This window comes from Nothobranchius furzeri, chromosome 8 (genome assembly GCF_043380555.1).
Source record: "Nothobranchius furzeri strain GRZ-AD chromosome 8, NfurGRZ-RIMD1, whole genome shotgun sequence".
NCBI lineage: Eukaryota > Metazoa > Chordata > Actinopteri > Cyprinodontiformes > Nothobranchiidae > Nothobranchius > Nothobranchius furzeri.
In genome coordinates, this window is record NC_091748.1 from 68,600,786 (window position 1) to 68,625,403 (window position 24,618).

General features: G+C 42.9%; 1 protein-coding gene across 1 annotated transcript in view; it reads right to left on the minus strand.

Moving 5' to 3' along the window:
- Positions 1-7,400: 7,400 nt before the first annotated feature.
- The window catches only part of raver2 (ribonucleoprotein, PTB-binding 2), a 123,267-nt gene continuing 106,049 nt past the window's right edge, over positions 7,401-24,618 (minus strand). The window contains exons 11-16 of the mRNA XM_015970988.3: positions 23,991-24,099; positions 18,365-18,546; positions 17,659-17,769; positions 12,885-12,986; positions 11,037-11,258; positions 7,401-7,740 (exon numbers count right to left, since the gene is read on the minus strand). Coding sequence (XP_015826474.3) covers positions 7,600-7,740; positions 11,037-11,258; positions 12,885-12,986; positions 17,659-17,769; positions 18,365-18,546; positions 23,991-24,099 — 867 coding nt within the window. The 3' untranslated portion in view covers positions 7,401-7,599. The remainder of the gene's footprint in view (positions 7,741-11,036; positions 11,259-12,884; positions 12,987-17,658; positions 17,770-18,364; positions 18,547-23,990; positions 24,100-24,618) is intronic.

Below are 24,618 nucleotides of genomic sequence, written 5' to 3' on the forward strand. Positions count from 1 at the left end.
ACAGTCAGAGACCCTGTTTTGATCCTCCTCTCCAGTAAACTATGGTCTGTAAATATTCCAAAAAGAACAATTTGAACCTAAAATGGGTTGAAATCAAAAGAAAAACCATAAAAAGTTGCGTGGACGAAATTTGTGAAGTGTTTCGTTCAAAAGAAGCAAACGACTTGTAAACGACAACCAGCAGTTAGAATGCATTAAGCGCTGATGGATGCAGCAGAATCCAGAGGTGTGACTAAGTCACTGCTTTGCAAGTCTTTCCAGCCAAGTGTCAAGTCGAGTCCAAGTCAAGTCCAAGTCCTTAAATTTGAATTTTCAAGTCATCTGTCCAACTTCATTTAAATTCCAGAAATAAAGCTTCTTAAAGCTTAACTTATTTGCTCAAACAAGCAGAAAGTGCTGCCCAGAACGAAGAATGATTCATGATTTTTGTCCATGTCTGGTCACTTTTGTGCTAAAATATCAAATATGCTCAACTCCTCAAGTCAACTGATGCAAGTCATTGGCGTCAGAGCCAAGTTGTAAGTCTTAACAGATTTTATCAAGTCAAGTCAGAAGTCATTAAAATGACTCGAGTCCACACCTCTGGCAGAATCTGAGAACCCATCTTCTGACCCAAAACACAGTCTGGCCTCTCTTCAGCGCCCCCTAGTGCACAATATCTCAAAATAAACCATAAAAGTCTACAAATGAGTAGAAGAGCATATCTGAAGCTGAAAGCAGGTAAAGCATCCAAACACAAAATGCGTTTAAATGCAGGTTGTTGTACCCAAACTAGTTTTTCTTAACTGCTTTTCTCATTTGTTTTGAGAACATTTTATAAATAATACACATGTTTCATCATCATATTTAAAGTTGAACTTTTATAAACATTTCAGCAGATTTGTCAACATCTGATGTGAATCTGCTGATGCTGAAAACAATTTGCTCCACATGTAAAGAAACAAGGTGAAAAGCTTAATAAAACATACAAATCTAGAATACCTGTAAGATTGTGTGTGTGTGTGTGTGTGTGTGTGTGTGTGTGTGTGTGTGTGTGTGTGTGTGTGTGTGTGTGTGTGTGTGTGTGTGTGTGTGTGTGTGTGTGTGTGTGTGTGGTCTCTACAGGTGTAGTAGAGTGCAGGACTCTGGCAGAATAAACCAACAATACGCTGAGCGAGCACTCAGAATAAATCCCTGCAGGCAGCCAGAGTTGTTTTTCAGCTCTCCCCTTTCCATCCTTTACCTGCCAGAACCCCCCCCCCACACACACACACACACACACACACACACTCTGACACAGTACCAGCAGGAGAAACATCAGCTCATTATCTCTGACTCTGTGGCAGCTGGAACCGCTGAGTTCATTCTGAACAAATGGTTTAGAGTAAAGGTTTTATTGTGATCACAGGCATCTCCAGCTGACTGGCAAGAGTCTAAACAGGAAGAAGATCCAGATGTCCTCACCCACAGCTCCATGCGTTACCTCCAGTAAAATTTTGTTTTCTTTTTTTAAATCAAAATGGTCACACATGGTCATTTTTTCATGTTTCATTTGCTTTGTGTTGTATCAAGCAACCAATTTTTAATATTAGGAAACACTTTTAACTGTAGCACAAACTATTTGTGGACCTCTTATGATGAACAGTACTAATGGAAACAGTGTTCCCTCGCAAGGACACAAGTCACTGGGGCCGTCCTCTGGAGCCAGGCCTGGAGTTGGGGCACATTGGCGAGCGCCTGGTGGCTGGGCTCTTACCCATGGAGCTCGACCGGGCACAGCCTGAAAAGGAGATGTGGGTCCCCCTTTCCATGAGCTCACCACATGTGGGAGGGGCCAAAGGAGTCGGGTGCATTGTGTGTCGGGTTGTAGCCGAAGGCAGGGACCTTAGTGGTCTGATCCTCGGCTACGAAAGCTGGCTCATGGTATGTGGAATGTTGGAAAGAGCCAGAGTTGGTGTGTGAGGTTGAGAGGTTTGGACTAGATATAATTGGACTCACCTCAACGCATGGGTCTGGCTCTGGAACCAGTTTCCTCGAGAGGGGTTGGACTTTCTACCACTCTGGAGTTGCTCCCACTGAGAGGCGCACAACAGGGGTGGGCGTATTTGTTGCCGCCCATCTTGGTGCCTGTATATTGGAGAGTGCTCCTTCCAGTGACTCCCTCGTTCTGCTGGGGGACTTTAATGCTCACGTGAGCAATGACAGCGAGACTTGGAGAGGTGTGGTTGGGAGGAACGGCCCCCTGATCTGAATCTGAGCAGTGTTTTGTTACTGCACGTCATGGATTGTCCATAACGAACACCATGTTCAAGCATAAAGGTGTCCATAGGTGCTCTTGGCACCAGGATACCTTAGGCTGCAGTTCGATGATTGACGTTGTTGTTGTTTTCTGATCTGCGGCGGCATGTCTTGGACACTCGGGTGAAGAGAGGGGTAGAGTTGTCAACAGACCATTACCTGGTGGTAAGTTGGCCTCGATGGTGGGGGAGGAAGCCGGTCAGGCCCGGCAGGCCAAAACGTATTGTGAGGGTCTGCTGGGAACTTCTAGCAGACTCTCCTGTCGGAAGGAGCTTCAATTCCCATCTCCAACAGAATTTCGAACACGTCCCGAAGGAAGCGTTGAGTCCAAGTTCCGTGCTTCTATTGTTGAGGCGGCTGACCGGAGCTGCAGCTGCAGGGTTGTCTGTGCCTGTCGTGGCACCAAACCCACTGGTGGACACCGGCAGTTAGGGATGCTGTCAAGCTGAAGAAAGTGTCCTATTGGATCTTTTTGCCCTGTGGGACTCCAGAGGCAGCTGATGGATACCGGCAGTCCAAGTGGAATGAGGCTTAGGTGGTCGCGGAGGCAAAAACCCAGCCGTGGGAGTTTGGTGAGACCATGGAGCAAGAATTCTGTACGGCTTTGAGGAGATTCTGGTCCACCATCCGGCGTCTCACGAGGGGAAAGCGGTGTGCTACCAATACTGTTTACAGTGGTGACGGTGTGCTGCTGACCTCTACTCAGGACATTATGGATCGATGGGTGGAATACTTCGACGAGCTCCCAGTCCCACGGGCACGTCTTTCAGAGTCTGGGGAGTTTGGGTTGGACTCTCCAATCTCTGGGGCCAAGGTCACTGAGGTGGTTAAAAAAACTCTTCGGTGATCCTCCCGGAGGTTCCTTAAGGCTTTGAATGTTGTGGGGCTGTGTTAGTTGACGTGGCTCTGCAATACCGCGTGGACATCGGGAGCAGTTCCACTAGATTGGCAGACTGTGGTGATGGTCCCTCTATTTAAAAAGGGGGGCCGCAGACTGTGTTCCAACTACAGGGGGATCACACTTCTGAGTCTCCCTGGTAAGGTCTATTCAGGGGTTTTGGAGAGGAGGGTCCATTGGATTGCCAAACCTCAGATTCAGGAGGAGCAATGTGGTTTTTGTCCTGGCCGTGGAACACCGGACCAGCTCTGTACTCTTAGGGGTATCGGAAAAGGGTAGAAGTCCATCTCCAGGTCAGGGATGAGGTCCCGCCTCAAATGGAGGAGTTTAAGTATCTCTGGGTCTTGTTCATGAGTGAGGGAAAGCTGGAGCGTGAGATCAATAGGTGGATTCATGCTGTGTCTTCAGTGATGCGGGGGCAATTTACTGGTCAATCTATGTTCCTACCCTCACCTATGGTCACAAGCTTTTGGTAGTGACTGAAAGAACGAGATCACAGATACAAGCGGCCAAAATAAGTTTTCTCCACAGGGTGGCTGGGCTCTCCCTCAGAGGTAGGGTGAGGAGCTCAGCCATCCGAGAGGGCCTCGGCGTAGACCCGCTGCTCCTCCACATCAAAAGAAGCCAGTTGAGGTGGCTTGGGCATCTGGTCAGCATGCCTCCTGGACGGCTCCCTGGTGAGGTTTTCCAACTGGGAAGACCCAGGACACGTTGGAGGGACTATGTCTCTCAGCTAGCCAGGTAACGTCATTGGATTCCCCTGGAGGAGCTGGCCCAAGTAGCTGGTGAGAGGTAAGTTTGGGTCTCTCTGCTTAAGCTGCTGCCTCAGTGACCCGACTCAAGATAAGTGGCTGAAAAAGGATGGATGGACAAACTATTTGTGTTACTTGTTTTACTGCCAGCTTATGGTGACACCCCTCATGTGAAGCATGGTGGAGGGAGCATCAGAATTTGGAGCCGATTATTAAAGGAACCCTAAATTCACAGTAATACCTAGACAGCATGAACAACACTGATGAACCAGGATGCAGCAACAGCTCAGAGATCAGATCCTCTAACACACACCCCTAAAGGCTTCACAAAGCTTGCCATGGGCAACATTCAACATGTTTACTGCTGTTTGTTATCTTCACCTCCACAAACAGATGCACCAGGATGGAAGAGCAAAGATCCTTTCAACCACTCAAGCTGTCATCCTGGGGTCATAAAAACCTGTCTGATTGGCTCTAGACGTCTCAGAGTGGATCCAGCTGAGGATCCCATGGTGGAAGATAAGTGCCTGAGTGGAGAAAATGTTAAAACGGCCTAAAAACAACAAAGCTAGTGAGTGTGTGTGTGTAAAACACACCTCACCAAGCGAATGAGCCTTTGTCTCGTTGGGTTTTAACTTACTTTATAATGGAAGGTGAAGTGTTTAAATCAAGACTGAAGCAAAAAAACTTGAGTTTTCTTCAAATAAAACACAATGAAGATGAGTTTCTGCCCGACAACTCCACAAACATGCTTAAAACTAAGAATATCTGCAGCACAAATATGGATTCAAAGCTATTATAGAGACAGAAGTTTACTTGAACTTAAATCTGATTTTAGTGAAAAACACTGAAGCCGACACCTCCGACTCCTTGGAGCAGAAAAACCTCTCAGCACAGATCTGGACTCTACTTAACCCTCTCATCTCAACTGTGTGTGATCACCGTGGGGATGCAATTAATATTCTGCTCAGGGATATACATTCAAATGCTTGGGAGCAGAATGAAAAGAATAAATGAGATACAAGAAAAAAGTTTTCAGCAGGTGTAAAAATCAGCGTCTGACTAGAACGGCTAAAAACAAACAGCTTTTACATTCATCTCTACAGCTAAAGGAGTGTTATTTTATTGCCGGTTTGGCCTGTAAAGTCCTCTGGTGTTTAACAGTCCACGCTCTGACTGTGCAACAATATTTCGTAAAAATAATAATTCACTTTTGGCAAATATTTCTCCTAGAAAAAAAAAGTTTCATTGTTAAATCTAAAAAAAGGAAGGTATTCTGCAGGATTTTACATTGAAAAATACTTTATAATCATCCCAGAGGAAAATTAAATGTCATTGTAACTCGTTCTTTAATCCTTTAAATGTCACAGACAATTAAATCTGAATATTTCCTTAAAGTAAAATAAAAAAATCTGATTTTACTCCTGAAGCGACTATGTGATGCCGTATGAAGATCACTAAGAAGACAATAAATTAATAATTGTAAATAAATATGGAGAAAATGTATGGAAGCCCATTCCCATCGCTAAATAAATTGGTTTGATCTCATAAGTATGACTTAGCTATCTCATAACAATTAGATCGCTAAGTCATAATTATGAGATAGTATCTCATATTTTTTTCAAACCGGATTGGCGGGAATGGGCTTCCATAGTAGGGAAAGATTTGTTGTAGTTCGTGTAGTTGAAAAATTAAAGTAAACAAAAAAAAAAAGATGCTAAATCACAATTTCTAGAATTAAGTAAAATAGGTTGAAATAACATTTAAAAGATAACTTCATATGTCAAAATAAAGGTTCACACATTAAAAGTTTCAAAATTATTGGGGAAAATGTAGAAATATTTGGGAAGAATGTAGAAAAAATTGGGATGAAATGAAAATGTCAGGAGAAAACTTCAAACACTGAGAAACGAAGGCTTAGGGAGGGAAGCTGCTGTGCTCAACTAGAATTCAATCCTTCACAATAAGAGCCTCAAACAGCAACACACCAGAAACTTCACTAATCTTTGGTTCAAATTATATGCAGTTATTCTCCAGTTGTGTGTTTATCCAGTGCATTGTGGGTATTAGTCTCTGCAGCTGAGCTGATTCAGCATTTGGTTCCTGTTTTGATCTCATGACTACTTTACTCAAATAATTTCTGCTTTATCAACTTTAGTTTTGATTGGAAACAAGCAAATAAATAAAATAAAATAAACGTCCTCCTTTGAGTTTTTCCTTTGATCGTCAGCAGCCCAAACATCCATGCTACCTTTATCCTTTCCCACAACAATAACTAATAATTAATAACTTCAAAAAGGATTTAAAGCTCCTGTTTGCACCTAATTTCCTGCAAAACAGCAGAGGAAGAGACCTGCCTTATTACTTGGCTTAAAAACAGAAAAACACATTTTAAGTCTCATATATTGACTTCATAATAATAATTACTTGAATTGCCTTGGAATATTATTATATTACAAATATATACCAGTATATTGTAGAATGACAAAAGAACATTTAATGTTTTTTCCATTTCTGTAGAACAGCACAATCAAAAGAAGAGCTCCGAAACGCTCCTTTTATTATATATTACTGTCTGATACGCATGGCTTCAGATATATTATATTACAACGCACAATTTACAGACTGTCCTCCCCAAATGTTTCCCTACAAATAAAAAACTGGTGTGTCCATTAAGGGAAGTTATTAGAAGTCACCATATTAATGGTTTCAATCAGCTCTCAGACCCCATTTGTTTCCTGATGTGTTCCCAAACTTTGGGATAGAAATGGCTGACACTTCCTACAGATACAGCATAGAAACACACGCGCGCGCAATTCCCAGCAGGGAGATTTAAAGCAGATCCTGGGTAATAACAGGCAGTGAAGCGGGAATGAGCTAGCCTGGCAAGCCAGACTAAATAAATGTATTATTTAGTCTGGCCACGCTCCATTGACGGCTCTCGGTTGTGGGGCGGGTTCTACCGTTGTCTTTCAAATGATCTCCGCCTTCCACTGGACAATGAATGTGACATACTCTTGTTTCACTCTGTTGCATTTGTTCACTAAGCAGATAGAGCACTACGATTGGCCCACCATTATGGACCAATCACAGCTCTTTATGTGTTTGAAACCCCTCTAGAGAGCTGTGATTGGCCAGCCAGAGTCCTGGTAGGAGCTGCGGAGGTTCCAATGGAGCGTGCCTAGACCAAACTTTGCAAAGCAAGAATTTGGTCTAGTTCACTAGGCTAGGGATGAGCAAATGTCAGTAAAAACCGACGGATCAAAGCGTGAGCGTAGAATATCAGACTGGCAGGACAGTCGCTGCCTGCAAACACAAAAGCAGCTCGTACACACACGAGCTTAAATAGTTCAGCACACGTCATGTTAGAAAAAAAGCTAACAGCTACAGGTAACAGCTGGCTGAGAAACAAACGGTTAAGTTAAATAGTTAAGGCTTGAACAGGACAGAAGCAACACTGTGTATGTGTGTGTTTACAGAAGTGCTAAAGATAAAAACAAATCAAAGAGCACTATGGCTTACGTTCACTAGTGCCACCAGCAGCCCTGAATCCCGATCATACACAACTCAACACCTTCTGCAGGGATGCAAGCCTGCAGCCACTAGAGGGAGCTGTGACATCCAGCTGTTTGTGCCTCCCTTCCCTTTAGGCTTGAAGGTGGTTTGAGTCTTTTAGAGCCTTTTCCTCTTGAAGTAGTCGGCGTACTGACCCCCCAGGCCTTGGGAGTGCTGTCCGATGTAAGAGCCCTCTGGTGGTGGCGCCTCCGGCACGGCGAGCTGAGGGTACTCTCTCTTCACACCCCTCGTCTGGTTCTGACGAAACAGACAGCAAAATGGTCCGTGTGAAAAAAGCAGTAGCAGATTTACACACGATGGATTGTTTTTCTAAAAAAGAAACCTAAGAAAAAAATCACTTTTCGTGATCCAGTGGTCCCTTGTCTACCACAGCAGTCATGATCTAAAAATAACCTGCAATAGGTGAAATCCGCAAAGTACTCCGCTTTATTTATTTTTTTTTTACATTTATTATAGATGTTTGTAGCGTATGCAGCTACTACTGAAGTCACACACGAAAAAACACCAGAATGTCCGTGCCTCAACAGTTTTAATTCCAGCATAGGTGAACTGGCTGATTTGCACACACTCACATCAGCGTTTCAGGCTTTCGTCGTCACGTTCTGGATATAAAGATGCAGGAGCACTGATGACTAATGCGCTACAGCCATTTAACAGTCAACACGCTCCTCTCCACACCTTCATCTCCTCATGCTTAGACTACTGTAACTCTCTTTTCACGTGTCTGAGCAGAACCTCCCTGAACCGTCTACAGGTGGTTCAGAACGCCTGTGCTCGGCTTCTGACCAAGTCCTCCAAAAACACACACATCACCCCGCTTCTCCTCCAGCTTCATTGGCTGCCAGTCAACTTCAGGGTTCATTTCAAGATCTTGGTTCTGGTCTATAGGGCCTTACATGGACAAGCACCATCTTACATTGGTGATCTTCTTAGTCCCTACACCCCCAGCAGGTCCCTGAGGTCCAGTGATCAAAGCCTACTGGTTGTGCAGCACTGTGGCCCCCAGACTCTGGAACTCTCTCCCCCTGAGCCTGAGATCAGTGGACTCAGTGGTCTCCTTTAAAAAGCAGCTGAAGACTCACCTGTCCAAGCTTTGGTGTGACCTTCATCACCCTCTCCTTGTTCTGCTCTTTTTATCTATTCTGCCTTTCCCGGGATCTTTCCTATTTATTTTCTCTTTCCCTTTCCTCACATTTTTAAAATCACAACAATTAATTTTCCCCAATTTTTATGATTTTTTAAATATTTTTTCTAAAAATCTTTATTTGTTAACCTTTTGTTCCTGTGAAGCACCTCGTGATTTTTCTCTTGAGAGGCGCTATATCAAACACGTTTTTTTTCTTTCTTTCTTTCTTTCTTTCTTTCTTTCTTTCTTTCTTTCTTTCTTTCTTTCTTTCTTTCTTTCTTTCTTTCTTTCTTTCTTTCTTTCTTTCTTTCTTTCTTTCTTTCTTTCTTTCTTTCTTTCTTTCTTTCTTTCTTTCTTTCCTCCTCTGCTCTGCAGACGTGCTCGTCTCATCGTACCACCACAACGTTTTAAGGCTGTAAAACCCCTCCCTACACACTTAATACACTTTTCTCAGACAGGCATTAGCATGTTCTCCCTTTTCTCTTTTGTTTAAACACTCTAAAAGTTCAAACCATTGCACCTTTGGATACAGAACCCAATGCGCTGTTTAAAAAACATGCAGAATTGCACAAAGAAATCAGCGAGGTCACGAAAGGTTATAGCGAGGGACCGCTGTACCAGGGTAGATTTAACATGTTATTATGTGTTAAATGATCGTGTTTTCACCTTGTTTTGAAAATAGGAGATCAGCTTATACTAAAAACTGCAATTTAACAGATAACATGTTAATCCCTACAATAAAAAACTACTGAATTATGAAATTATATTAATCTGGTCATGCAGTGATCTCAGAGATATCACATCTGATTCGAAAACAGTTAAATAGTTCTAAAAACATGACAAAAAGAGAGTAAATTTAACTCTGGTTAGAATAACCCAAAATACTTTAACAATAAAGCTTCTGAAAATAAAACCCACATAAGTGAAGTGAAGACTTCAATTATGCTTTTGTCTCTTTGATGACTCCATACAGACTGCCCTTCCCTGACCAGTAAAAATACCTCAATTTGATGTTTTGTTTAGACATAAAGCATTAAAACGATTTATCATAGGTTGTTATTTGACGACTACTCTCTAATCTACAAACTGGCAGAAAAAATATCTAAAATTATATTATTATTTTTCACAGACAAACTGGTTAAGATCAAAATGGAGATACATTCAATTGTTTGCTGAGTTTGGTGTTGAAGACCAGCTCCAAAGCTCTATGGCCCAATCCCAATACTCACACTTCCACCCTTGCGCCCTTCAATTATGGGATCCTGACCAGGTGTGTCCCGATTCGCAAGTGTAGAAGTTGATCACGCCCCTTTTGCGCCCTTGATCTGCACTTTACCCAAGTCTGCAGCGATGCGGACTTGGGTAAAGGGTATTACCCACAATCCATTGCTGCAGGAGAAAAGGCTCAAGTGCCTTTTCTGAAAATATGTATTACTAATAAAAGTAGTTCATTTTAGGATGACTAGTTTATGCTCTGAAACTTTTACACAAAGCAGCAGTGAATGTAAAGTAATTTCAAATAATTGTTTGGTTGTTTGAAAGTTGTTAATAAATGTTTAAAAAAATACATATATAACTGCGACCAGCATCCCAGCATGCGTTGCAGTTATTTGCACACTTGTGTACTACACACTCAAAAGCCTCACAGCGCACTTTCTCCAGGTGCACTTTGCTGAAGACTGCAGGAAGAGTTTTGGGATTGGGCCTATGTGTGTGTGTGTGTGAGAGGGAGAGTATGTCTGATGCCTTCTCTGACCTCTAGTGTGTGTGTGTGTGTGTGTGCGCATACCACCTATAAAGCTCTGTTTTCTGTACAAAAAAACCAACAAAAAATCCTCTTAAAGTTAATCTAATTAATTAGAGGCTTTGTAATTAATTAATCTTTATTAATCGCATTTTAATCATTCAGAAAAATGTGTCCTCAAAGCATTTTTTAAATTTAAAATAATGAGGCAAATAATCAAACATTCAACATGGTTATTATTACTGTAAACTCATGCTTATTTCATTTTTAAAAAAAACATGTTTTAATCATTTAAAAATCCATGTATTTTTTAATCATTATCAAGGCACAATGATCTCTCGCTGCAGGAGTGATGACTCTCAGATTTGTTTTTATAAGAAAAAGCCTTAATTGCACATCCATACATATTTTCTCTCATGATTACTTGTTTCAACCTCAAATTATTTCTTGCTTTATTTGTTGTTAATGTGAAGCAGCTCCAGTAGGAGAATAAAGACTTTTTCACTCACAAATCCATCATTCTGAGTACCACTGAACACCCAAATGGGTGTTATAGACTTTATTCTGCTGCTGCAGGTGGACATTAGAAAGAAAACCAAGCTGTCAGGGGAAGCTTAAGCTTCTGGATTTGGTTGGTTAGCGAAGTAAAACGTCTCCACTCACATAGTAGTAGGCGTTCCAGTCGGTGGCAGCTGCATGAGGATGTGTGACCGGGCTGGGCGTGGCCGCTGGCGGGTGAGGCGTCCCCAGGAAGCTGGGCAATAAAGGCAGGGTGCTGTAGGCAGGGAGCACGGCGGCAGCAGTGGGTAAGACCGCCGGCGGAGGGGCGGGGCCGTTAGGGACCGCGTGCAGAGGAACTCCCAGAGGCTTGCAAACATCTACTTCCTGTAAGAGATGCACAAAACAACAGCTGCTTCAGACATTAAGAAATGAAACATGAATCTGTTTTCTCCTCTTAAGTGCTGATGCCTTCTCCGACCTCTAGTGGCTCAAGTATGAATAAACCCTGAAGTAAACCTTCCACCCAGGCTGTTTGGTGTTCATGAAGACTTTAAAAACTACAAAAATAATGGTTTACATTTCTGTTCATTTGTGTCCTTCTGGACAGACTCGCAAACTGGGTGGAACAATCCGTTACAGTCCTTGCCTGGTTCCAATCATATCCGAAAGACGGGCTATATTGTCTCTATTGGGGATCACAAATCAAAGCAGATCACCATGACATATGGGGTCCCCCACGGCTCAATTCAAGGACCACTATTCTTTAATCTCTACATGCTCCCCCCCGAGTCAGGTCATACTGAACAACATAGCCTATCACAGCTATGCTGATGACACCCAGATCTGCCTAGCCCCATCGCCCACTGGACTCACTCTGTCAGTGCCTAGAACAAGTAAACGACTGGATGCAGTCAAACTTCCTTCAGTTAAACAAAGATAAGACTGAAGTTGTTGTTTTTGGCAATGAGAAGGTTAGGATGGAGGTTATTGCTCAGCTGAACTTCAATGGAATAAAGACAAAGACCCAGATTAGAAATCTTGGTGTTATCTTTGACTCAGACCTGAACTTCTCTGGACATATTCAGGCTATAACTAAATCAGCGTTTCATCACCTTCATCAAATATCAAGAGTCAGAGGTCTCATGTCCAGACCAAACTTAAGAGAAACTTATTTATGCTTTTATTTCTAGTCGGCTGGACTACTGCAATGGTCTTCTAACTGGTCTTCCCAAAAAAGCTGTGAAGCAACTGCAGCTTGTTCAGAATGCTGCTGCTAGAGTTTTAACAAGAACTAAGAGAACGGAGCACATCACTCCTGTTCTTAGATCCCTTCACTGGTCACCAGTAAACTACAGAATAGATTTCAAAGTGCTTCTACTAGTTTATAAATCACTCAGTGAGATCTCATCCCAGTTTATACACCCAATAGGGCTCTGAGATCCCTAGGTAACAATTAGCTGGTAGAACCGGGTCAGAACCAAACACGGTGAAGCTGCTTTTAGCTACTGTGCTGCTCACATATGGAATCAGCTCCCCCAGGACCTCAGATCTGTCCCAACTCTAGTGTTGTTTAAATTGAAACTTAAAACCCTAATGCCATTTAATGCTAATTATAAAGCACATTGAATTGCCTTGTTTGAAATGTGATTTATAAATAAAGCTGCCTTGCCTTGCCACTTGAATCAGGAATACAGACACAAATCCTGCTCAGTGCGACTGATTCACATCCTCAGCATCACCGAGGAAGGGATGACCAGACGGCTGCAGAATTACTTCACTTCAGAGCCTGACTCTATTCTAACAACACATGCAAATAATGCCACAGATTTGAACAGAGCAGAAACAGGGAGCGAGTTTCTGGGAATCCTGACTGAGCCAGTGATGTCACTGGGCTGGGACTACTGCAAACAACTGCATATTTGCACATTTTTTTGCAAATTTTTGTCAATGGATAGTCGCCAACAGCCTCGGAACACAGGACCCAATGAAAAGGTCAAAAGTCTGGTTTACCTTGCCGGTGTACACCTGATTGGCTGTTGCAGGCTGGGAGTAGTACTGAGTGACAGCCTGCATGTAGGAGGTGTAATCTCCATAGGAGGATGCTGCAGATGCCTGAAAAACAAGCAGGTTAAAAGAAAATGACCAAAGGGTGGTGAGTAAAGCAGAGATGGGCTCATAAAAGCTCCTGCATTCAATGCATTTGCAATGTTCACTAAACTGAGTTGGAGATTCTTGAACCATTAAGTGCAAGTCGGATTCACATTTCATCAAAGCTCAGACACAAATTGAGAATAACAGAACGTAAATCATGGTTTCAGAAATCTTTTTCAAAACCCAAAAGGAGCTCTGAGTGTTCCATCCAGAGTAAAGATCTCTTTCTTTTCTGACGAATCTTCAGACGTGTTTTTTGTCAGAAGTGCTAAAGTGAGAAATCCAGGCATTTCTTTAGTGTTGTTGGCTAAACCTCTGCAGCAGCGTGGCTCTAGTTTCACTTCTTCTCATTTTTCCAGTTTGGATCTTAAAGGTAAAACATTCCCACACATTTGTAAATCACCGCAACGTCATTGACTTAAAGAAACAAAATGTTAATGCTTGGGTTTCTTAGCCTGGCCTGCCAGACTCGCCCTCTGTTTATTCAACACAGTGGACAAGTCTGGAGAGCACCATGAGGGGCAGGACTAGCCAACTCAAAAACAGACCTGCCAACCTGTACGCATTTTGCGTAGCCAGTACGCAATTTGGCATCTATTTACGCTGGTACGATTCACCTCTCTAAACTATCCAAAAAGCTGCGGACACGTGAGTTGAGTTCTGTGGGCAAATATGCACGTCTGGTACTCGTGTCAGACAACACGACTCAGCGGCATGGTGAAGAAGTTTAAGCCAATCATTGCAGAAAAGCAGAGAAAAACTATGCTGCCTAACCAACAGCGTAACACTCCCGCCCCCCTCCTCCCTGCATCGTCCTGCCCGCTGCTCCTCTCTCCCTCCGGTTCGCCACTTGCTGCTGTTCTGGTAAGGTAAACTGTGTGTGTGTGTGTTTTTGCCTTTATCCATTGCAGATAGATTTGGCCTGTATATATGGAGGAATGTGATTATTTTTACAGTTTAAACATGCAGCCATTACTTTTTGTCGCAGTTCGTTTTGCAACTCGTGCTACGGCAGATGAGGGAGAAGCAGACAGGGAGGGATTGGTTAGCAGACGTGCCGAAAAGAAGAGGGTCCATGTGTCTCAGAAGTTTTTGTCTAAATATCAAGAACAGTGGCCATGCTTGCGACCCTCTAAACAACCTCACCATGCATTTTGCACAATCTGCAATTATGATGTGGACATAAGCCACCAGGGAGCTGCAGGTAATTAGTAAATTAGCCCAGGTGATGTGTGCATATGTGCTTTAAGCCAATTTAATATTACATTCTTGAGAACGGAAACACCTATTGCAATTTACAAAATAAATAATTACCATTAAATGCATATAAATGTTATTTTTTATTCATTTGTATTGAAATAATTTAATGCAAGTAACTTGTATAAGCACAAATATTATATAAGGAAAATTTAGAGTTTTACTGTTTAATATTAAAATACATGATACTTTGGAGTCAGGTCAAACTGTAAAAATGTCTATAACCTTACTAGTCAAAGTAAGAACTATGTGTGTGTGTGTGTGTGTGTGTGTCTTGCAGACTGTCAACGCCATGTGGAGGGCAAAAAACATTTAAAGAGTGTGGCCAGTACAGATGCTGTCCCTAAAATAGTCATTTTTTTCATCAAGCAAGTGATTTGAGACCAATTCGGGCAGAAGCTATGTTCACCACATTTATTGCAGAACATAACTTGCCATTGTGTGCTGCAGACCAAGCAGGCCCTCTATTCAAGAAGATGTTTCCAGACCGTGAAATAGCCAAATAATATGGCTGCGCCAGAACAAAGACAGCCGCCACTGTAAAAACTTTGGCTAGGAATGATGCTGACAACATCACAGAAATAATGAAGCGGTCCCCATACAGTCTTGCTAAAGATGGGAGCACAGATATGGAGTTGCAAAAGTCCGCAGAAAAACGCTGCACAAGTGGTACTCAAAAAATTTTGACAAGGTTGGCAGGTCTGCAAAAATAGCCAATCAGAAAAAAGCCGGAAATGACAACTGTCGCGCAATGCTGTAGATTTTTAGCTGTAGTCAAAACGGCGTCCGGCATCGGCGCAAACATCTTCTTCTTCTTGTGGTTTTAAAGACATCCATCCATCCATTTTCTGAACCCGCTTAATATATATATATATATATATATATATGTGTGTGTATGTATAAAATGAAACATCCAAGATCCATAAGTACATCAAGGACAAGGCCCCAACAGATGACGTGCTCAGTGAATGTCTCAGAGAATGGCGAACAGAGGAGGAGATGCTGGAAATAAAATCGTGGGAGGACAAACCCCTACATGAGATGTACCACTGACAGATAACTGAAGTGGCTGATATCAAGAAATCCTACCAATGGCTAGAAAGAGCTGGTCTGAAGGACAGCACAGAGGCACTCATCATGGCTGCACAGGAACAGGCCCTGAACACCAGAACAACAGAAGCCAAGATCTACCACACCTGACAAGACCCAAGGTGGCTATGCAGAGGCACCTGAGACAATCCACCACATGACTGCAGGGAGTAAGATGCTGGCAGGGAAAGCAGACATGGAGCACCACAACCAAGTGGCTGGTATCGTGTACAGAAACATCTGTACAGGGTATGGACTGGAAGCCCCAAGGTCAAAGTGGGAAACACCCCCTAAGGTGGTTGGGAGAGAGCCAAGCTCCTGTGGGACTTCCTGATCCAGACCAGTGGTGCCCATGGTCATCGCGGTACTTAGGGCAGTAACCTCCAAACTGGGGGAGTGGCTAAAGCAGATCCCAGGAAAATCATCTCATTCCAGAAAAGTGCAGTTCTAGGAATAGCGGAGATACTGCAGAACCCTCAAGCTCCCAGGCCTCTGGTAGAGAACCTGAGCTTGGAAGGATGAGACCATCTGCAGAGGGTGGGATGTATTTTTTTTTATTATTCTGTGTGTGTGTGTGTGTGTGTGTGTGTGTGTGTGTGTGTGTGTGTGTGTTAGGGGCTGCATGACTTACATTTTTTTAAAGTCGAAAGTCAAGTAATGAAAATCGAGTCGACTTTGACTAATGACTTGGTTAATGATGTCACACATCCGAAGCGGGTTGGTTCTCTGGAGTTTTTGACAATTAAAATTGCGCCCACATTTTCAAAGTTAAACATCTCTTTGAACAACGGTTGTTTCTGCTTCTTTACTATTGCCCTGCTTCAGCCCTCTCCCCCCTCCCCCTTCTTCAGCCCTCTCCCCCCTCCCCCTGCTTCAGCCCTCTCCCCCCTCCCCCTTCTTCAGCCCTCTCCCCCCTCCCCCTGCTTCAGCCATCTCCCCCCTCCCCCTGCGCAGCGGCCACAAACTCACTGATGCGCCTGCAGCCTCTCGGAGTTCCTGCTGCTCTAAACATTAAAATAATTATTTCATTTTCTGTTCCTCACTTCTGATTACCTTCAGTGGTGTCTGTTTGTTGCAACCAGCAGGTACAAAAACTAACTTGTTTTTATTTGACTATTTTTCTGTCCTGCCTGTTTATTATCTTCCTGCATCACCTCTCAATCCTAAAGAGAAACTGCTACCTGGGTTCATATATATTCACCTTATGAGTTACCTTTGAACTGCAGTTCTAAAAGATCTACCGACCACAAAAACAGCGGAGTGCGCGCCGGCCACACCGGTGTGATGGTCAAAGGAGGACAAAACAGGTGATGTGCTTCGCTCCACAGCAGCAAAACGCATCAGGCACGAATAAAAGACAGAAAACATAAAAGGAAATGAGCCGACATGAACGATCGCGTGTTAGTTTTTGAGGTGGCGACACCTGATTTGATAATGTTACTGTGGCCGTGCTCAGGACGCAGATGTCTGGAGCGCGTCAACAATCAGAGCTTTGCATGGGCAAGCTGGTTAAGGTTAGGATGGGGGTGAGGGGAAGGTTAAATTGTAAGAGGGTAAAGGTCACAATTTGGTCAAATGTCCATTTTAAAGCGGGCGTCAGATGCCAACGCTCTGGCACAGCCCATCGCCTCCCAACGCGCAGGGGCTCGTCACCTACTGTCTTTTCCAAGGAGTGCATCTTGTCGGTCATTATCACGTGACCGCGACTAGTCGATGAAAGACATAACAAGTCACTACAGAGCAGTGAAGTTGACTAGTCGACTAGTTGACACAACCCCTAGTATGTGTGTAGTAGTAGTATGGACAGGGCCCAAGGCTAATTAAACCTTCATCTCTGTTGCATGCCAGTTATGTTTTACGTTACAGAAACATTACAGTTTAGAAGAAAGTTTATATTTTTTGCCCACAGAGAAGCAACAGACAAGAGATGTTATGGTGTTTTGCCCATTAGATGGATTTTAGTGAAACTCAGAAAATAATTATTAGTTCATGAACTTCAGGAGCTTTCCCTATTCAATATGGCTTCCACATTGGTGTTCTTAAACACAAACATGTCTCAAACTCAGTTAACAATGCATATTTTGATACCACAACATTACGAGTTCTTCAAAACCCACAGAGCGAGGCAAGAAAAATTTTGCAGTTTCATGTGAGAATACACACACCATCTTTTCCAAGGTTTGATCAAAACATTTACGAAAATTCTCTTCGTATAACAGGCTGACTACAGCTTAGATCTCAGAGGAGGCTGAAATAATCCCAAAGTCTGGGCAAATCTATTGATCACCTGTGTGTGCTCCTTGCTGTAGTCTGCAGCTGTGTTGTCCTGTGGAGCAGCGGTGCTGTAGGTGTGAGCTTGTGCTGCTTGGTATTGCTGGTACCACTGCTGCATGGCATCCTGCAGTGCACGTGCACACACACACACACACACACACAAGCAAACATCAGTTGAGCGGAGCAGACAGATCATGTTTGCTCAGTAATTTTCTTGCTGATTTCCGCGCCTCCTCTCTCACGCCCTGCTCTTTTCTCGTCATTCATTTACCGTTGTTCCTAGCGACAGCTCTGCCCCGTTCCTCTCCTTTGTTTCACCCTTCAAGACAAATTAAACCAACTGCTTCATTGGTTATCTAACCACAACCCATTTGTTTGGATGACTAAATTGTAATTAACATTTAAAATTAGGTTTTCTCCTAGCTGCAAAATATCAGATATGTCACCCGCCGCTGGAGGAGGCAAAGCGACAAGAGGAGAGAGAAAACAGGAGTGACAGGAGAGAAAGATCAAGGGAACGGACGAGCGGAGGAGACAAACAGCTCGTAGGAGGGCTTCATGACTTGTTTTGAGTGGAAGGATGATAAAGGGACAGTTGGAGAGTCACCGTCCGTCCTCGATGCCAAATCCACTCTCATTCTCATACGTCCACTTTTGTAGACAGATCCTCCCACACTAGTGACATCTATTATCACGTGTCTTTATTTAATTCTGCTCACCTGTGTGTAGGCCTGGTTATACTGGGTGAAGTTGGTGGAGGTATCAGAGCTGTATGGGGCGGGGGTGGTAGCCGTGGTGCTATGGGGGAAGGAGACAGACCCCTGGGACACCACGGGAGCCACCGCAGTGCCGTACACCCCGGTGCCAGGCTGTCCTCCCTGAGGCTTGTTCCCCACCGAGCCTAGGCAGAAACCATGGAACATACTGTGTGTTTAAATCTAAGATCCAACATTTTAACCCTCTTATTACCAACCTGTCGCCGCTGACAGGATTTGACATGCACACTTCTCATTATCATGATTCCTGAGTCGTTCAAGATATCTGTAAAATTCCAAAAGTGCTGAAAAGATTAAAAATAGGGCTTTTCGTGCATATACAATACATTACGGTAGCCACCGGGATTTCCTGTCTTGAGCTCAACGAATCACAACACAGATTCAGAGACGTGCTGAGTTTGTCATCCAAAATGCCCCGTTTTATAACTTTTGAATAGCTGATCAGATTAAAAAAATTCCAACGGTTCCTAAAAGTACATAAAACCAGCTTTCCAACGATCTATAGCATGAAACAATCAGTTATGGAAAATATCGCTACGAGGGGAAATCCTGCTGCACAGCCTGATTGAAATGGAGCACAGCACCGCGGTGAAAGCGAATAACGGAACAGGGAAGATAATTAGCATGAAAAGCCGGCATGAAATTATGGAAATGCCTCAAAGAAAATCAACACAATCTATTAGGTGTCCCAGAAGGCTTATAGCTATCTGAAGACAGTGACCACGAAGAAGGGCAGATCTCCGGTGAACCAGGGTATGAATGTTTGTTCAATGTTTTTTTTTAATAATTATTTTGCTAATACAAACGTTTTTGGTATAGCAGTAAATTATTATAAGTAAATTATATTTATTATTTGCAGGGACTCTGCCTGCAGCTGGAGAGAAACTGCTTCAAGGCCTACCACATCAAATAAAAACGTCTGAAAGTTTACAAAAATAAATGGTCTTAAAAACTGCTAAAAAAGATACCAAGGTTCAAACTTTTTTAAGAATAGATGCATTACAGTTCAAAGTTTGAATTGTTCATTCCAAATTGATTGCCCAAGTCATTTTGAAGTTCCTGTTCAGTAATAAATGTAAACTAGAACTGCAAGCAGTTATCAACGGGTTCCAAGCCATCCAGCGCCAGTCGCCCAACCGGCCCCGCCCTCACCTTCGCCATTCCTCATGCGGTCCCGCCCCAAAAACACGTTCTCCCGCCGGCGTCCTGTCAGCTCACTTCAATCGGCGCAATGAAAGTAACACTCGGGATACGTCATAAAACTTTTTGCTTATCTTTCACAGGCATGGCTGACTTCTCAATCGTGATTACAATCAAATTCTACTGTTTCCTTATCAAAGAACGTGAAGATTTAATGAGCAAAATCACGTTCTGCATGGGACAGAATTAGCTCAGGAAGTGGAGCGGCATGTGCGGTAATCGAAAGGTTGAAGGATCGATCCCAACTCTGACCAGAAAATGCTGCCTCGCCTCTCATTGCACCTCAGGGAAGGTGTGGCTACAATGTAGCTCATTCCCACCAGCGTGTGGCTGGGTGGTTGAATGGATGAAAGACTCCAAAACAAAAACTTCATTATAAAATCCATATTTGATCTAAAGATTACCAAACAATAATCTATACATCAAGAGTATATTAGGAATAATATAAATACTTGATAATGTCCATAGATTGAATAGATTTTCAACAAAAACTATGAGTTTCATTTTGTGACTTACTGATCAAATGATTTAAAAAAATCCTGAAAAATCCATAAATCATCCTAAAATTACCAAAATATTCTCACATGGCAATGTTAACATGCGGAATAATAAGATGTTGTTTTTAAATCAGTAGATGCCACCTATTGGACAAATTTCAAAATTTTTTCTGTGATTGTAGATGTCACTATGACTGATATGATTTGAAACTTTCTGTACATAATATATATTTTTCATGAGTAAAAGGGTGAAAATTTTTAAAGCCTATAAGCCATGCCCACTTTTTAAATAATTTTCAAAATATAGCTTAAGGGTCCGATGATAAACATATCTGCCAAGTTCTGTGGAAATCCATCAAGCCGTTTTGCTGAAACAAACTTTTTGACTCTTTAGCGCCCCCTATTGGTGAATCCAAACAAGATTTGGTAGATAGGGATTACCGCTCATACTTTGTAAGTTTATAGAGTCTCATCATTTTATCTTGAAAAATGGTGGAGATATCGTCAATTAGGACATGTGCTAGCTAGCGCACTGATTTTGACATGGAGTCATTAGCCCAATTTTCAATATTTCTGCATTTTTCTTCATCACAACGACTTAGCTTAGTCTATCGATCATATGTGCAAAGTTTGAAGTTGATTCGACGAAAAATGACGAATTAGTGTTTAAAATTAAGTTTTTGCGATCTAGCAAAAAATCTAGTTAGGCGGAAATGGGCGTGGCCAATACAAAAAAGATGCAGAATCATCCAAGGATCATGTACATATAAAGTTTGTGACTGTACGACCTACGGTTTGGGAGCTACTAGCTGAAACGTATTCACCTCCGCAATAGCGCCACCTAGGTGACTCTGGGTCCAAATTTTCGAATCTGAGTAGAGGTCAGGATTTTCTATCAGAATGCCATGTCAGATTTTTTCTGGCAATTTCAGGCTCCTGCGCCCATACAGTATTAGCGGAGAAGAATAATTAATAATAAATAATGAAAAATCTGTAGAAAAACAATAGAGTTCCCTGCCCGTTGGGCTTGGAACCCTAATTAAAGCTGTAAGCAGGGTCGTTCGGCCTTCGCAGCTCCACGCCGCTCCGGCCTGGCCGGCAGCCCGGGGCAACCAGGCACGTCCGCGGAACAGAAACGTCAACCACCCCGACACCAGTCAAAGATGGCTTTGTGGTAGTTTGGCATCAATCAGACTTTGTGTGTGCTTTCTAGAGCCAGAGAGCTGAAAGGGGGAGGAGCTAATGGGATTTGAACCAACAACCACATCAATGTGTTTGGTGCAGTCACATGATGACACAAGCCAAATAAAATGCCATTCTGTTAATTTGGCATCAATCAAACATTGCATGGGTCATCTAGAGCCAAAAGACTAAGTGGGCGGAGTTAAAGTGATTTGAACGAGTAAGCACATACATGTGTTGATTGCAGTTGCGTGATGACTCGCACCATGTTTGATATAGTTTGGAGCTTTTTTGTAGAAGTTACAAAGGTTTAATTGTATCTAGGGGGCGCTGTCCCAAATTTAGGAAAATATCCCATGGAGCAGCTTGTAGGTTGACAACAATCATTTGCATGTAGTTTGGTGTGAACTGAATTATGCATGTGTTATTCAGGACCTAATAGACCCTTTTACTGTTTGTAAACAATATGACGTCAGCGAGAAGGCGCGCGCAGCTTGGCAACAGAGAATGGCGTTGTGTCAGGTTTTATCAAGCTACGCTGCGGGGTTATCACCGGCAAATCTTGAATGTTATATTATTAAACTCACTTTAACGAATGGCAACAGACTCCCGGATCCCTGTGGCATTACGGAATGGGTGGAAGATGTAGGTGCGTGGCCAGATATCCAGTGGCCCGATATATATACGTTTTTAGTGGAGAGGCCCAGTAAGTACACACGTGAGAAGCTACGGGCATACAAATCGTTAGATGCATACAACTATGTTGTCTGTGGCCACGTACAGAAAGTAAAATATCACGACATAGACTCTGAGTTTTGCGGTTTGAAGGCAGAAGTCCTTCCTAGCCAAAGACAAGGACACAAGACTGCTATGTACGAGGCTTGGGTCATAGTAAACAAACCAGAGACCTACGTCTTCACAGCCAACTGTACCTGCATGGCAGGGTCAGTATAGCATAGGTTTCTTTTTTTAGCGTGCTCAGAGTACAATCGTGTTAATTTTAGAGAAATACAGTTTATACTAATATGCAGTGGGGAAATGCAGATGAATTAGAACGAAATGTTAATTTGAAGCATGAAATTAAGCGTATAAATTTGTTTAATTCTGTCATTTTGATGTTCCAGACTTATTTAATAGAACACACATTAACCAGCTTTCTGGTGTAATCTTAGTACATAATTACCTTACCTGATATAAAATGGGCGCTACAAACTCGAGCATTTCGGATCGTGTTTTCAGTTCAGTTTTCATCGACCCTTTTGATGGCCTGCAGCCACAGACGCCTCTGATTTTGTTGAAATGGATGTGCTCCCTTCGGAATTCTGTAAAGTTTCAGTCCACTGCTTGAAGAGAAGCGATTCTGGCATCCATACACGCAACAACCCGACATTTTTATGTGCTCAGAATTTCAAAACAAAAGGTTTAAAACGCTGTTTTAGTATCGAGCGTGAATGAGGAAGCCTTCACTCTCGTTGCCAGGCTGCACGCGCAACTTTTGATGACGTATAGATCACAAACCTTCTTGGCTTAAGTACTTTTTTTTTGCTGAGCTTCAGTGCGGTTTTAGTAAGGATTCTATGCAATGTTTTATAAATGAGACCCTAGGTCTCTGCTTTTTGCAGAGGGTGTGGTCCTGTTGGCTTCATTAGAACATGATCTCCGGCTCTTACTGGAGCAGTTTGCAGCCGAGTGTGAAGCAGCTGGGATGAGAATCAGCTCCTCTAAATCTAAGACCACGGTCTTGAGTCGAGAAAGGGTAGAATGCCCTCTTCGGGTCAGGGACGAGGTCCTGCCCCAGGTGGAGGTGTTTAAGAATCTCGGGGTCGTGTTCACAAGTGAGGGAAAGATGGAGCGTGAGATCGATAGGCGGATTGGTGCTGCGTCTGCAGTGATGCGGGCGTTGTACCGGTCTGTCGTGGTGAAGAGAGAGCTGAGTCAGAAGGCGAAGCTCTAGATTTACTGGTCGATCTATTTTCCTACCCTCACCTATGAGGTTTTCCGAGCACGTCCAACCGGGAGAACTAGAAGACCTGAAGGAAGACATTGGAGGGACAATGTGTCTCGGCTGGCCAGGGGACGTCTTAGGATTCCTCTGGAAGTGCTGGTCCAAGCGGCTGGGGAGAGGGAAGTCTGGGCTTAGCCTGCTGTCTGAAGGGCTAATTCTCTACATTTTATGTTATATTATGATGGTGTGTCTGTGGACAGTTTTTCACATTTTTTGTGTGATTGTGTTTTATTTCTTAAGATCGTTATTATATTTTGTTTGTGTTACTCTTTTGTGTCTATTTTCTTCTTTGAGTTAAATCCAGTGTAGCTGGATGGGTGGTGTGTGTGTGTGTGTGGGGTGGGGGGGGGGGGTCTTGTTTGTGTTTAAATGCTTTGTTAAAAAATAATGAAGAAACCTTGTTAAAAAACAGATGAACTCATCTCAGAGCTGATTAATTTCAGACTGTGGAATAAGCTTTACCCAGCTCTGTTTCTGCCCTGAGGCTGGGAGATTGTGGGTTCAAATCCACATTTGCGTCCTCGCTTGACACTCAGTATTAAGAGGTTCGATTAGGGAGTTAAACAACCAAATATTTCCAGAGTAGTGGCCATGTCTGCAGCTTGCCGCTCCCCCAGGGGACGGGTCAAATGCAAAGACCAAACTTCACCAAACACACCTAATGGGAATCTTTTTGTGAGCTCACCTTGCAGAATGACTCCTGGCATCACACTGGCCAGGTTCAAATAAGGATTAGAGGGCAGCCTGACTTCTTTAGGGGGATCACCCAATAAAGAATTCTGACCACTGTTCACCTGAGGAGGGGAAAAAAAGGAGTTTTACTTGTTTCATAAAGACACTAACTTTAAAGGTGCAATATGTAACAAATATACATTGCGGTCAAATGTGGTTACTGCAGTCCATTTTTAAGCAAAAATGTTACTTTCTGACTCCCATTCTGAGCTTCATGGCTGTGGCCAGTTTATTGATCAGCACCAAAACATTCTAGACAACGAGCGAAGACAAGTCATACACAGCAAGTTAACAAGTAGATTAATATTTAGCCATATATGGCATTGGTGTGTTTTTTGATAGGGAGCATTTTCTACACTTATTACGGCAGTTTGTCTCTGTGTGTGGTTGTTTGCGGTCTTGCTGTTAGCTTGCTATCATACGACTCATTAAAGGAAGTAAAATGCCATGATTGCCTCATTATTGTCTTCACACACAAATTTCACTGCAATATCCAGTTGTTGGTAATTGGAAAAGTAGCTTTAGATATTTTTAGGGTTGACTATTTGCTTCTAATTCATCGTTAGCATTGTTAGCTCAAC